Here is a 16,602-nt window from a genome sequence, read left to right on the forward strand (position 1 = left end):
GTGAGAAGGGTCATCTGTATACTAATAGCAGCATTTCTTAAACGTCCCATGAGAGATCTGTGATCTAGATATCTCATTTTCCTTTTCTGCCTTTTCTTAGTCCGTGCTTTTTTTTGTAATTTGTCTTTCAACAGCAGTTTCACTGTAGTATACTGTACACAGATTTTTGTTGCCTTCTATTAAGGGTGGTGGAAAGTTAAGCTCTTAATAAATTCCCTTTTATGGAATCTTTGTACTACTCAATAGCATACTTGAACTGCAGAGTCAGGGACTATTAAGCTATGTTCAAAATCCCCGAGTGTCCTTCTGTGAAACATCAGCAGGCCAACAAGCCTATGACAAGTCTAATGAAGTCTCATCTGAGGACCCATTCTGGTGCAGTGACATAGTGACAATTTATCTGTCATCCTCAGAGGTACTTAAACTTCTGAGTCCCTCAGTCATGATGGATATCTTTCATTAATTTAGCAATAACTATTCAATGTCCATTTCACTCTCCATCCCAAATCAGGTCATTGATGAATGGCCCTCTGCCATTTTACCACCAGGGCTTCAGGGCAGCCATCTGTATGGACAAATGAGTGTCTCCTACCCTGAGCTTCTCTTGGGCTGTGATACCCTACTTCCTGACCTTTATGTCATAACTGAGAATTGAGCACTCAGCGCTCAAACTTTCCTTCTTTAAAGTTTCGCTTTCAGAAAGCTTTCCCCGTGACAACTGGATATGGTTTTGTTTTCTTCTAACAGATGTAGTTAGATACTACATTGTATTTTGGATGAGTTTGAGGCTGGTGATATGGAGAAAAGGAAGAAAACAGAAAAGGAATAACAGTGATTCCACAAAACTATGTATTGACTTAATGTTTCCTATGTTTTATCCTAACATTCTTAGTGACTAAGTGCGGTAAGTAGAAGTCACCTATAAGGTATAAAGATATACCAAGTTTCTCCATTTCCACTAAGATCAGGAACAAGACAAGGTTGCCCACTGTCACCACTATTATTCAACATAGTTTTGGAAGTTTTAGCCACAGCAATCAGAGAAGAAAAAGCAATAAAAGGAATCCAAATTGGAAAAGAAGAAATAAATCTGTCACAGTTTGCAGATGACATGATACTATACATAGAGAATCCTAAAGACGCTACCAGAAAACAACCAGAGCTAATCAATGAATTTGGTAAAATAGCAGGATACAAAATTAAGGTGCAGAAATCTCTCGCATTCCTACACACTAATGATGAAAAATCTGAAAGAGAAATTAAGGAAACACACCCATTTACCATTGCAACAGAAAGAATAAAATAACTAGGCATAAACCTACCTAAGGAGGTGAAAGACCTGTATGCAGAAAACTATAAAACACTGGTGAAAGAAATTAAAGATGATACAAACAGAATCCAATTCTTCTTGGATTGGAAGAATCAGTGTTGTGAAAATGACTCTACTACCCAAAGCAATCTACAGATTCAGTGCACTCCATATCAAACTACCAATGGCATTTTTCACAGAACTAGAACAAAAATTTCACAATTTGTATGGAAACACAAAAGACCCCGAATAGCCTAAGCAATCTTGAGAACGAAAAATGGAGCAGAAGGAATCAGGCTCCTTGACTTCAGACTATACTACAAAGCTACAGTAATCAAGAGAGTATGGTACTGACACAGAAACAGAAATATAGATCAATGGAACAGGATAGAAAGCCCAGAGATAAACCCATGCACATATGATCACCTTATCTTTGATAAAAGAGGCAAGAATTTTCTTAATTAAGAAAAGACAGGGCTTCCCTGGTGGCGCAGTGGGTGAGAGTCCACCTGCCGATGCAGGGGGCGCGGATTCGTGCCCCGGTCCGGGAGGATCCCATGTGCCGCAGAGCGGCTGGGCCCGTGAGCCATGGCCGCTGAGCCTGTGCGTCCGGAGCCTGTGCTCTGCAGCGGGAGAGGCCACAACAGTGAGAGCCCCGCGTACTGCAAAAAAAAAAAAAAAGAAAAGACAGCCCCTTCAATAAGTGGTGCTGGGAAAACTGGACAGCTACATGTAAAAGAATGAAATTGGAACACTCCCTAACACCATACACAAAGATAAACTCAAAATGGATTAAAGACCTAAATGTAAGTCCAGACACTATCAAACTCTTAGAGGAAAACATAGGCAGAAGACTCTATGACATAAATCACAGCAAGATCTTTTTTGACCCACCTCCTAGAGAAATGGAAATAAAAACAAAAATAAACAAATGGGACCTAATGAAACTTCAAAGCTTTTGCACAGCAAAGGAAAACATAAACAAGATGAAAACACAACCCTCAGAATGGGAGAAAATACTTGCAAATGAATCAACGGACAAAGGATTAATCTCCAAAATATATAAACAGGTCATGCAGCTCAATAGTAAAAAAACAAACAACCCAATCCAAAAATGAGCAGAAGACCTAAATAGACATTTCTCCAAAGAAGACATACAGATGGCCAAGAAGCACATGAAAGGATGCTCAACATCACTAATCGTTAGAGAAATGCAAGTCAAAACTACAATGAGTGGCTTCCCTGGTGGCGCAGTGGTTGAGAGTCTGCTTGCCGATGCAAGGGACACGGGTTTGTGCCCCGGTCTGGGAAGACCCCACATGCTGCGGAGCGGCTGGGCCCGTGAGCCATGGCCACTGAGCCTGTGTGTCCGGAGCCTGTGCTCCGCAATGGGAGAGGCCACAACAGTGAGAGGCCCGCGTGTCACAAAAAAAAAAAAAAAAAAAAAAACTACAATGAGGTATCGCCTCACACCAGTCAGAATGGCCATCATCAAAAAATCTAGAAACAATAAATGCTGGAGAGGGTGTGGAGAAAAGGGAACACTCTTGCACTGTTGGTGGGAATGTAAATTGGTACAGCCACTATGGAGAACACTATGGAGGTTTCTTAAAAAACTAAAAATAGAGCTACCATATGACCCAGCAATCCCACTACTGGGCATATACTCTGAGAAAACCATAATTCAAAAAGAGTCATGTACCACAATGTTCATTGCAGCTCTATTTACAATAGCCAGGACATGGAAGCAACCTAAGTGTCCATCATCGGATGAATGGATAAAGAAGATGTGGCACATATATGCAATGGAATATTACTCAGCCTTAAAAAGAAACGAAATTGAGTTATTTGTAGTGAGGTGGATGGACCTAGAGTCTGTCATACAGAGTGAAGTAAGTCAGAAAGAGAAAAACAAACGCCATATGCTAACACATACTTATGGAATCTAAAAAAAAAAAAAAAAAAGGTTCTGATGAACCTAGGGGCTGTACCGGAATAAAGACACAGACATAGAGAATGGACTTGAGGACACAGGGAGTGGGAAAGGGAAGCTGGGACGAAGTGAGAGAGTGGCATGGACATATATACACTACCAAATGTAAAATAGATAGCTAGTGGGAAGCAGCCCCATAGCACAGGGAGATCAGCTCGGTGCTTTGTGTCCACCTAGAGGGGTGGGATAGGGAGGGTGGGAGGGAGACGCAAGAGGGAAGAGATATGGGGATATATGTAAATGTATAGCTGATTCACTTTGTTACACAGCAGAAACTAACACACCATTGTAAAGCAATCATACTCCAATAAAAATGTTAAAAAAAAAGATATATCAAGTTTTTCCAGATACATCCAACACTTCAGTAATTTTCTTACAAATTAAATGTGTGTATTTTCACATAAGACAAGAAAATGGTAAAGGAAGGCTGTAGAGTTAAACAGTTCTTTATGACATAACATTAAATTTGAAATGTCAAAATCCCATTGAGGTTAATTTATGAGGTTTCATTGTGCCTTTAATGGTTTCAACCTGATGCAGGCCTTGGCTTGTTTGAATTCTATTTGTCAGAAATACACAACATTAAAGCCTCAGTCACTGAAAGAAAAGTAAAGGTAAACTGTGTGTATTTTATGAAAATTCTTAGGTAGAAAGCTAGCATCTATTATGGAGGAACAAGAAGAGGCTCTATCTTCAGTTTTTGCTCTTTGAAAGTACGTCAGTGATTTCAAGACAGAAGTACAAAGAGAGATGAATGAAAAACACATAAGTACAATGAGCAAAATCTTTACTTTATAAAATTACTTATTCCATTCGATTTTAAAAATAAGAATCTGATAAAATAACCTCAAACCCCAGGCTGTAAATATTAACATAAGTATTCCTGACTATTTAAATTATTGGAAAATGCAAAGCAAAAAGATGAATAATTATAACATTGTATCTAAAAGTTAAAACAGTTGTGGAAATAATGTAAATGAAACACAATTTTATAAAGCAAAGCATAAATAAAATAGGTAAATTTCATGTGAAACAAAATTTACTTGACAATTTTGGGGAATTAAAACAATGTTAATTATTAAAAATGTTGTGCTTCTTTCATATTTGCACATGAAAATGAAGTACTCAGTTCAGTAAATGCTTTTACATTTTGTCCTATGTAGGGCTGTTGGTTGTGTTCCCTAGGAAGCTGCCTCTGCATGGGAGATTTGCATGTGGGTGTTTGAGTGGGAGTAATTCTTGGGAACAACACCTGGAAGTTTGAAAGAGCAGCTGGGATGGGCAGAGGGACAAGTTGAACTGCAGTGCAGTTGCAACAGAAGTCTCTGAATACGCCAAGGGGGAGTCTGAAGCAGGGATGCCCTTCAGGGAGGTCCCAGTTGAGAAAATGGGTCTCTGCCACTGCACTGCATCATTCCATTGTATTCTTGGGCACTGTTGTCCCTGCGGAGGGGCACAGCCTTATGAGAGTCAGCTCCCTTCAGCCTGGCAGATCCTGGGGAGAACCTCAGTCTTGAAAAGGGGGGAATAAGGGAGTCTGGGCTCTGTACAGCAGATTTCCCTAAATTGTTGCCTTTTACAGAAACGTTTCACAATGACAGCATCCTCCTACCCTAACTTTCTTTCTTTTTTTCTTTATAAGTTGTTTTCTTTAATCCAAAAAGGAGTGGGAAATGGTGGTGGTGGGGGAGTCATTTAATTATTTAATTTTTTGAGGATCACCTAACTCCCTTCACCACTTTTTACTATGAAAAGTTTCAAGCACACAGAAGAGTGGAAAGCAAAGTACAATGGACACCCATATGCATACCACTAAGGTTCAATAATTAACATTTTTCTATATTTGCATTTTCCCCTGAACCATTGAATATAAGCTACATACATCATGACACTACACTTTGAGATATTTCAACATGCATCTCCTGAAATATGGATATTCTCCTACATAGTATCATTTTTGCTCTTAACAAACTTGACAATAGTTTCCTAAAATAATCTAATACCAAATCTATAATCATTGCAATTGTCCCCAAGATGTTTTTATGGTTGTTTTAAACATTTGAATCAAGATCCAATCAAGCTTCATGCAATGTAAACAGTTATGTCTTTTTAGTTTATTTTAATCTAGAAAAGTCTCCTATTCCACCTCTTCCCTCTGATACTGACTTTGAAAAGCCTGAGCCAGGTGTGTTGTAAAGTGTCCCATATTATGCTCTTTCCCTAACTTTCCCCTTCCTCTCCTACATTGCCAATCTTGCCGTAGGCAAATTTAAGAACCTGCGATTCCTTTAGGGGACAACTAAGTGGAGGGTAAGAGGGCACTCAAAACCCTGCTGGCCCCCCATGTGGAGAAGGTGGTTCTGGACCCCATCTTGTTTTGATTTTGATTTCAAAGCCATGTGCTTGCTCATAATCATAAGAGCATTGTCTCTTAGGAAACCTAGGAGGATAAAACAAAACCACTCTATAAGAATTGTGGTTGGTGAGTTACAGCAAACCAATTAATGGCTGTAGCAGAACTTGTAAAATTTAACTCTTAATTTTGAAATTAATCAAAACTCATTTCTTTTTTTTTTATAGAATATTCTGTGTTGCTTATTTTTCTCCATTATTTGCAATGCCATATCATTATGAGATATTGTTAATTTGTCTATGTGTTAATGTTGAAAGATATTTGACTAAAGTGCCTAATTAAAAAAAGAAAAGTAAATATAAATTGCTATTAGATTTCTTAGACCAGTTATTATCAAAAGTGTTTTAAAATATTGCCTGTGCCTGCACACACATGCACATACAGATGATATTTAAGTTTTTAGATGAATGGAGGGTGTCCAGGTCAATTCTCAATTTAAAATTATTTTTCAGGCATTTTAAATTTAGCAAGTCCTATTATGCCTGTAACTTTTTTTCTCATTCTACTATCACATGCCCTTAGTTCATCTAGTTTAACATCATGCTAAAAGGAGTGATTTCTTGAGTATGCTTTCAAAAAAGAAATCAAACTGCTTAAATTAAATGTACAGTAATTCTATTTGTCAGATTTCACATCTTCCCTTCCTCTCATCTCTCCATAAGCCTGGCTTTAGTTATTATTTTTACACGTTACCAATACCAACAAATTTTGTTCTTGTCAGCTCTCCACCACCCTATCCATGGGTAATGTGACCTTCCCAAATGGTGTAGGAAGTCTAATTTTCAGGTGTCTGCAAACAGGGGGAGGTAGCAATTTTTGCATATGAGAAATACCATACGATATTTTTTCATAACTGTTTATTTTCTCCTGTGTGTCTCCATGTTCATTCAGGCTGTCCTGACAACAGCTCTGACCCTGGATGTGCAAGTCCCCTGAATGGATTTCAGGGCTGCCTGAGGCTCATCTCCATTGGTGACAAAGCGGTGGATCCCATCTCCATACAGCAGGGGGCGCTGGGGAGTTACCGTGACCTCCAGATAGACACCTGTGGCCTCACAGACAGGTAGGCAATCTCATGTCAGCATGCATGTTTTCAACTTTTTGATAGTAGATTAAAAACAAATGAACCGCTGGAAAAGAGCATATTCTTGCCCCTTCTCCATTACTGATATCCATTCCATAGGGAAAAATTATTTTTACATTGAAAACAAAAATGACAAACTTTAAATAATTGTTTCTTTCCAATGATATTTTCTTAGAAGACACACTCTCATGAATTTTCCTTGTGTATGCCTCCAAGCTACTTAATTCACACAGAATACTACTGATGCTATTATAATTATTGATTAGTATATACTTTAAAAAATTCGAACATTGCACAAAACAGATTAGAATATTCTAAAGAGATCATTGAGGACCCGGAAATCAAAATTCTATGTGGTCAGCTGCATTCACCTTACACTCCCTATTCTACAGGAAAAATGAAAAAATAACTCTTCCTTTGAGAAAGGTGGAAGCTTTGGGGATTTCTAGTGATGTTTGAAACACAGTAAAGAATAGAGAGAATTCAGTTACCACATACTGAACATGGTACCACTTCACTGAAGAAGACAAAAAAGGCAAAACTTTAAAGCAATAGCATATTAAAATTGCTAAGAATTGCAACTTTACTGAAGTTATTTGTTAGTCATGTCTGCCTTTTAAGTAATTTTGGCTAAAAGTGATGGCTTAACCATCACACATTCAAGTTTTTTTCTGTGACTGGTATGTCTGACTTCTCTGCAGTAGGAGTGCATTAAGTTCGTGTTGAGTAAATATACACACTTCAGACATCCTCACACATCCATATACGGGCACCTTTCCAAAGTTCACACTGCACAGAGTCCTTTGTGGAGTAAATCTAATCCAAATTTAACACTAATTGAAATTCCCTGTCATGTCCAATTAACTACAAGTTACAGTGCAATTTAGCAGTGTATGAGAAGATCATAAATTCCCAGTATGTAAAATATTGACTCACAAGAACTTGAGTTCTTTAATGCAAATGTCCATGGCCATATGTTCACATTCTATTCATTTGTAGAGGAAAAAAAATGATTTAAAGAATTTAGACAAAACTTTCAACCCTAATTTTCAGATTATAAAAATTTTTTTAGCATAGAAAGTGTAACATCATCTGCAAGTTATAATTGCAGCCGGCTCTGGCACCCTGAATCTTGGTATTGGGAGAGGGTTAGAGATGCTCTTTTGGAGGTAGAGTACATCCTCTCACCCATGGGAATGACTTTTAGTGGGTCAGGAGGGTGGGAAGTCACAGCTCACTGTCAGTAGCCTGGTTGTCACTTCAGTCGGGAAGCTCACAGAAAGTTATTTTAGTGCTTGGAGAACTCCATCACAGCACGTGTGTAATCACAATATTTATCTCACATAAAGGTTGCCCCTTTGTGCATAAAGATCTTTATTTCAAAACTAAAACAAAAAACCAACGTATGTGTGTGTGTGTGTGTGTGTGTGTGTGTGTGTGTGACTAAAATAGAAAAATTTCCACATCACATTTTTAAACGATTTTCAGATATCTGTACTAGTCTATGGAGACATCTGTGGTATTAAGTTATCTTCCATAAAATTGAGGCTCATGGCAACTTTGTAAGTGGTTATAAAAATAGCTATTGGCACTTTGGATGGCCTATATAGTCACTACTTGTAATTTTTTATGGTTTTTTATGGTTCAACATGTCCTTACTCTCCATTCTTCTTAATACTAAAAATATTCATTTTTTCTCAACCTTTAGTCCATACCTACTAACTGCATGTCCAATGCACCATGGAATAGATTCACTTAAAAGTGCAGCAAAGCAGACACTCACACCTGGGCTGTCTTCGGGCACTGTGCACTGTACGCAGCCATCCACCCAGCCCACCACTCTGCCTGCCCAGAGCAAGTCCTAATGTGCTCAAGTGAATCTGAGATTTATTATTAAAATGCAGCTAGCTTTCTAACTTCTATCCATTGGGCACAGGAATGAATAATTCATGATACATAGCAGCATTCCTCACACTGCAAATGCTGAAAAGATGTTTGAAATCCTAGGGGTACTTAGGAAACTTTCCTGAGCCATATAAGGACTTGTGCATCACGCTCTGTCTTCCTGTGGCTCGGATGACACTTTATAGAGAAGGCAGTGCAGTCCTTTGGGACAAGGCTGCGGGGAGGGGATAGCAGTGAGGAGGGATCGTGTCTTACACCCTTGGAGTTTTGGACATTGGGATTTCATGTCATGTAACTCAGGCTACATAGCTCTTTTCAGGTTCCTTTTAGGCTCAGGTGTTTGCTGTCTAGAGCACCCCCAGCCATGGATGGTGCTGATGGGGTCACTTTCCTCACTTCCACTGCCTTTGACCCAACATTAATCTTCTAGATGCTAACTGTGACATTGTGCATCATACATCTTGGGGTTCTTTTTAATAGAAAATAACACATTTAGAAGAAAATTAATTACCACAAACTTTAAGTTCTTATTTATGAAAAAAAAATCTTATCCCAAAACATTTCTAGGTAAACTATGATATTCTTTATCATAAAGCAGTCATTTTCACTGCGTTAAAAAGTATGGAATCTATTCTAGTATGATTTTAGAGAGTTCCAACGTGTCGAAAAGAAGGGCAAGAAGTTACTTTGTTCAAGCGAGGGGTAAAGGGGATGGGCCCTACTTGGATCAAGCCACCCTTTCGGTCCAATGGGATTCTTAGGTAACATGATCTGAAATACCACCACTCCTAATACTCTGTGACTTTGCTATAGACTGTCCTGTTCTTCGACTGTTATAGCAATTTACTGACTGTCAAGGTATGGATGCCCCATCCTATGCATTCACCTAGTAAACCTCTCCAGAAAGATAAATAAGTCGGGCACCATTTATTCCACGTGTGAATCCCAACTGGCCCAAACTGATTTTGAAATTCACAATCTTAAGGTTGACAAACGGTTCTGAAATTTGTCAGAAATTAAAAATAAGCATATCCAGGAAAAATTTCAAAAACTCTACTATATATCATTTTATTTCTTTTTAAAGTAAAGGTGAGTTTGCCTATTTCCAGTTCTTACTGACAGTTGAAATTTTCCCATATTTTTCCAAAGAAAACCAAAATAGTTCTTTGGTTAGATCTACTGGAATTTCAGTGTCTGGGAGTGTAATTTGTGCAGTATTAGAGGAGAAAAAAATATCATAAAATAGCCAGATGCTCCCTTTCATCTTTTGTTTTTCCTACTTTCCTTTTAACGATGTTTGTTTTACCTTTTCTGATTTGCAGATAAGTGGCTGTTGGGGAGCCGACTGGGATGAAACAGGGTTGTATGTTGCGCTCTGGGTATTTCTACATGTTTATACTGTCCTGTCTTCTAAGCACAGATCCTATCATTGGAGTGAATCTCTCTTTTTCTTAATACACTTTGTGGTAGTTTGTTATGGCAGTAATAGAAAAATAATATAACATTTATATAAAATTATGTATAAATTTATAAATCTATACACACACATATTTTCCTTCTCTAAGGTGAGAATTTCAATACATTTTAGTTTTATATACTTGCCTGTGATAAGTCCCTCACAATGAACATTTTTCATTAATATGCTTTATTTTTTAGAGCAGTTTTAGGTTTGCAGAAAGTATAGAGAGCTCCCCTTTATCTCCTCTCTTCCCAGTCTCCTCTCACACAGTTTCTGTATTATTAACATCTTGCATCAGTGTTGTACATTTATTACGATTGATGAACCAATATTGATACATTCTTATCAACCAAAGTCCATAGTTTACAAGTTCACTCTTTGTGTTAAAGAGTTCTATGGGGTTTTACAAATGCATAATGTTATGTCTTCACCATTATAGTATCATACAGAATAGTTTCACAGCCCTAAAAATCTCCCATGCTTCACCTACTCAATTCCCCTCCCTTCCCCCAACCCCTGGCCTGGAAATCACTGATCTTTTTACTCTCTTCATAGTTTTGCCATTTCCAGGATGTCATATAGTTGGAATCATGCTCTACGTAGCCTTTCACTTTGTAATACGCATTTAAGATACTTCCATGTCCTTTGTGGCTGGACAGCTCATTTGTTTTTAGTGCTAAATAATATTCTGTACCACTAGTTTGTCCATTCACCTACTGAAGGACATCTTGGTTACTTCCAGGTTTTGGCAATTAACAAAGCTGCTGTAAACATTTACGTGCAGATTTTGGTGTGGAAGTAAGTTTTCAACTCATTGGAGTAAATACCAAGGAGTACAATTGCTGGATCATTTAGTAAGAAGATGTTTAGTTTTGTGAGATACTGCCAAACTGTCTTCCATTTTGCATTCCCACCAACAGTCAATGAGAGTTCCTGTTGTTCCTCATCCCTGCCAGTATTTGGTGTTGTCAGTGTTTTGGATGTTTGCTATCCTAATAGGTCTGTAGTGTTATCTCATTGCTTTAATTTGCATTTCTCTACTGACATGTGATGCTGGGAAGCTTTTTATATTTTTATTTGCAATCTTGATACCTTCTTTGGCCAGGTGTCTGTTCAGATCTTTTGCCCTGGGTTTTAATTGGTTATGTCCTTATTGTTGAATTTAAGAGCTCTTCCTATATTTTAGATATGAATCCTTTGTTAGATACGTGTTTTGCAAGTTACCCATTAGTCTATAGCTAATCTTTTCATGCTCTTAATGTCATTCATAGAAAAGAAGTTTTTAATTTTACTGAAGTCAAAATTATCATTTTTGTGGACTGTATCTGAAAAGTCATTGCCAAACCAAGGTCACCTAGATCTTCTCCTATGTTATATTCTGAGAGTTTAACTGTTTTGCATTTTACATTTTAAAATTCTAAGATCTAGTTTGAGTTCATTTTTGAGAAAGATGTAAAGTCTGTGTTTATATTATTATTTTTTGTGCATGTGGAGACCCAGTTGTTCCAGCAGTTATTTGTTGAAAAGACTGTTCTTTCTCCAGGGAGTTGCCTTTGCTTCTTTGTTAAAGATGAGTTGATTAATTTTGTGTGAGTCTGTTTCTGGGCTTTCTAGTCTGTGCCATTAATCTATTTGCTCTTTTGCCAGTGCCACACTGTCTTGATTTCTGTAGCTTTGTAAGTCTTGAAGTTGAGTAGTGTTATTAGTTCTTTGACTTTTTTCTTCTTCAATATTTTGTTGGGTCTTTTGCCTTTCCATATAAACTTTAGGATCAATTTGTTGATATCCACAAAATTACCTGCAGGGATTTTGACTGAGATTCCCTTGAATCTATAGATCAAATTGGGAATAACTGAAATCTTGCCAATTTTGAGTCTTACTATCCATGAACATGGAATATCTCCACTTATTTAGATTTTCTTTTTTATCCTTCATCAGAGTTTTGTAATTTTTCTCATATAGATCTTGTATATGTTTTGTTAGATTTGTCTAAGTATTCTATTTTTTGGATAATGCTAATGTAAGTGTTGTGGTTTTCATTTTAAATTTCAATTGTTCATTGTTCATTTATAAGAAAGAATCCTGCAGCTTTGCTATCATCACTTATTAATTTCAGAAGTTTTTTGTTGATTATTTGAGATTTTCCACATAGTCAGTCATGTCATCTGTGAACAAAGATGGTTTTATTTCTTCTTTCCCAATCTTTGTACCTTTTATTCCTTTTCTTGTCTTATTGCATTAGCTAAGACTTCCAGTATGATGTTTGAATAAGAGTGGTGAGAGCAAATCTTTGCTTTGTTCCCATACTTAGAGGAAATCATCTAGTTTCTCACCATTAAATATAATGTTGCTGTAGGGTTTTGGAGATTTTGTTTGTTTGTTTGTTTGTTTGTTTGTTTAATCAAGTTGAGGAAGTTCCTCTCTATTACTAGTTTGCCAAGGTTTTTTGTTTGGTTGGTTTTATTTTTGTTTTATCGTGAATCAGTGTTAGATTTTGTCCAATACTTCTGCATCTATTTATGTGACCAAATGGTTTTTCTTCTTTAGCCTGTTTATGTGATAGATTATATTAATTTTCAAATTATTTATTTCAAATTTTGGAGCAGCCTTGCATACCTGGAATAAATTCTACTCAATTATGTTTTATGTATTTTTTATACATTTTTGGATTCAATTTTCTATTATTTTGTTGAGAATAGCACCTCTTTTTGATAATAAAAAAATTAAGTAACATTCTTGCAATTAAAATTTTTAATCTTATAAACAAATATTAAACTTTCAATTTCAAAAAGTGAGATGTAACAATGTCCATGAGATATAAGTGGTTATTTGGTTTACCTGAGTGATTTTGTGGTTTATTCAATTATGTGGGGGAAAAAATAACAATAAATCCCTTAGTCTTAAGTGATCTCTAAATCTAATTCCTAGAGGCATCATCAGTCTGATCTAAAGTAGATGACATTCAGAACCCCTGGCACTGTGATGCTATATGGATAAAGAGTTTCTCCTTTTTCCTGACTTCCTTCCTTCTCTTTAAAATGTTTCCTTATGTACTAAGTCAACATGGTAACATATTACAATGTGGTATACATATATCAGTTAGCTTTGGCTGCACAATAAATTATCTTTAAAACTTACTAGCTGAAAACAACAACAAATTTGTTTATCTCACAGTTCTGTATTTGCTGCTGGGCTCTCTCATGCATCTGTGGTTGCCTGGGGGATCAGCTGGCAGCTGGTTGACTTATAATCCCCTCATTCACTTGTCCTGTGGTTTGAACCTACAGGGGTGACTAGACAACCTGAACAAGCCCAGGTTTCTTCATGTGGTTGTGCTTTCAGGGTTCAAAACTCAGCAAGAGAGCAAGCCCACTGCCCAAGCACTTTTCTAGCCTCTGCTGTGTTAGTTTGCTAATGCCTCATTGATCCAAGCAGGTCCTATGCCCAACCCAGATTCAAGGTGAAGTAAGCTATACTTTTTGATGGAAGTATCTATAGTTCACACTGCAAGAACATGGAAGCAGGGATGGGAAATGTGCTGTCTATGGCCATTGCAAGCAATTTATATCCCTGTCATGTATGAAATTAATCTTGCTTTATTTGTGAAAAAGAAAACACATTTTCTGATGTAATGAGATGTGTAGAAAATTTGTCTGTCACAAATACATGACAGTTGGTAGCATCTAATGGATTTTTTAGTCTATGATTGATATTACATTTGGAAACCTTGATGACAGACCCAACAATTTTTGTTCATGTTGAAATTTTTCTGATCAAGTCACTGTTTTCATTACAACGTATGAATATTAAGATACACATTTATCATGACCAAGTGTGGGAAATAGTGCTGTGTCTGTCTTCTTCTAGGTGTTTGCCCAGCTATTGTGAACATGGGGGTGAATGTTCCCAGTCCTGGGACACCTTCTCCTGCAACTGTGCACACACTGGTTACATCGGTGCAACCTGCCATTCCTGTAAGCCTCACACTTCATTCACTCTCCTTTCTGTTCTGATTTCCATGTAGTTCTATTTTTCTTTCCATTATTTTGTGTATATGTGTGTGTGTGCAACCATGTGCTAGAAAGCAACAACAAAAAATAATTATTTTAGACATTAATTTTTGTCTGGTTTATTTTTAATCAAATTTATTTCCTATTGATGATAAGGCAGCTAACAGAAATACATATATCATAGGATAGAAAGAATAGTAGACAAAGGAAAATAAGCATAGGAAAATAAAATATAGTCAAAGTATAAATTAAATCTAGAACTCATGATATTATATCTTGTTCTTTTCCTCGAACGGAATCTAATTTTAGTTCTCAAGTCCTGTCTGCCTAAGTAAAAAGCATGAGTTACTAGATTCTCAATATTTATAAAATTAAACAAGAAAAGTCTCAGAAGAAGTACAGGATGGCAGCTAACACGGTAGGGCTTCTAGACATCAGTGACAAGCCAGGCAAATGCTTAGGTTCCTTGCAATCTTGATGTTCTCTGATGATGATGGTGGTGGTGATGATGATGATGATGATGATGGAACTTACTGGAACTTACCATGTACTTGCACGATTCTAGTTCTCTGCATGTTTCAACTCCTTTAATCCTCAAAACAACTCTAGGAGGTAAATGTATTTTTATCTACATTTTACACCTGAGGAACGAGAGAGGCTAGGTTGTTTACCCAGGGTCACACTCCATCTCCTCTTAGTGGTGTTTCTTCTGTCTAGAACACCAGTCTCTTTTCTGAAGAATTATTCTTTCAACTTTAAAGCTAACAAAACTTTATTGACTGTTAATCCATTAGCTTATGACAGAGCCTCTGAAATGCCCTTGGTCTTCTAATTATTGGCTTTTGTATATGTTTTTCTTTTCGTTTTTCCCTATTTGTGTGTCACTGCTGATGTTTCTGAATCCCTTCTCTGGTAGCACTCCTCTCTCTGGGTCTTTAGAGAGAGACAGCATGATATGAAAATTCACAGATCTCACCATGTTCAGTCCCTCCTACTGGGAGAATACATTGCACTTTTAAGAACTCTTCCCTGTGAATTATTTAATTTTATTTCCACATATGGGAGAAAAGCAGAGTTTGGACTGGCATAAATTTGTCTTTATGGGAAGTGAATCCCAGTGAGGCAGGCATCAGTGTTGGGATGAGAGCCCTGTGTCCTCAGCCCTGAAGGTTCCACAGAGGAGCTCAAAGCACCTTGGAAGACAAAGGGAGGTGACTTATGCCCTAAACATCCCATAAGTTCAACCAGAGCAATTCCACCTGCAACTCTATTTACTGTACTAGTGCCAGGTGAGAATTTCCCGGAGTAACTCTTCATTTGAAAAGAGCTGGACATCTGGGAAACTTGAGGCTAAGTGACTTGGCCAAGTCACAGTTAGGAATGGGGTGATCTCTTCCTTAGAGTGTCCTCCATCATACTTAGCAAGGTGTCTTATATGAAGCAGATATCTACTGAATATTAATGAGTAAGAAATATGGCTAAAATGCTATCAGTAACTGTGATCTAAACATCATTCTAAACAACTCTGATTTTAAAACTAACAGATATATATATATATGTAGGGTGTTTCATTTGTGCCCCATGATTTGGTCTAATAACTGAATTGACTTTATTGGGATCATCTAACTGGTAAGCTACATGAAGATGAGATATTGCCAAATCAAAATAAATGATCACCAGACCATTATTTTTGGGTCTAAGTGCACGATCAATACACGTGTGCATTCGTGTTTAAAGCAAGCTTTCTCCTAGTCATTCCTCCTCTACTTTTGTTTCCTAGGCAATTCCAGCCCCAACCCAAACACAAACACTGCTATCAATTTTCGTGTATCCCTCTGGACACTTTTCTAGGTGGTCATGAGCATATGTATGTATTTATAGGAGTGTAAACATGAGCAGCCAAAATGCACGCATGGTGGAAAAGCAGTCCATGTTGTCTCTGTGTCCAACAGTGTAGATGGTAGTAGCCGTGCCATTGATTTGGGACAGTCTGGTACATTTGACACTTGACCATGTTTAACAAAAGGATGTTTACCTTTGCAAAATCTCTGGACAAAAAGCATTCCCTTCATGTTCTTTTCCTTTGAGATGAGAGAAAAACAGCCCCTCGATCTCTCCCTGGGTTTTTGTTGATTATTTGAAATAGGCAAAGTTAGAAGTGTAGATAATCCAGTCACTGTAGCATGGCATAAAGCCATAGCCTCTTCGGATCACTCCATTTTGTGGATCTTGCCTAACCACCACCTGAGTCTGTCTGTGTGGTTGCCAAATCTGATCGTTAGAGCTGGCTTAACGATCCAGTCCATCACTCTGCCAGAATCAGTGCTGCACTTCTGTCCCAGCAGCCATTAGCGGCTTTTCAGGTTTTCAAAGGGTTTTTCCTGTCAAGGCAGCGAGTGATGCACACTGGAGATGTTACTTGGTTGATC

At 37.5% G+C, this 16,602-nt stretch overlaps 1 protein-coding gene across 1 annotated transcript in view; it reads left to right on the forward strand.

Annotated features, from left to right (window-relative positions):
* Nucleotides 1-16,602, forward strand: part of LOC137228089 (contactin-associated protein-like 3) — a 197,579-nt gene that overhangs the window by 123,197 nt on the left and 57,780 nt on the right. The window contains exons 10-11 of the mRNA XM_067745051.1: nt 6,607-6,778; nt 14,031-14,137. Coding sequence (XP_067601152.1) covers nt 6,607-6,778; nt 14,031-14,137 — 279 coding nt within the window. The remainder of the gene's footprint in view (nt 1-6,606; nt 6,779-14,030; nt 14,138-16,602) is intronic.

Source organism: Pseudorca crassidens, chromosome 7, assembly GCF_039906515.1.
Source record: "Pseudorca crassidens isolate mPseCra1 chromosome 7, mPseCra1.hap1, whole genome shotgun sequence".
Classification (NCBI taxonomy): domain Eukaryota; kingdom Metazoa; phylum Chordata; class Mammalia; order Artiodactyla; family Delphinidae; genus Pseudorca; species Pseudorca crassidens.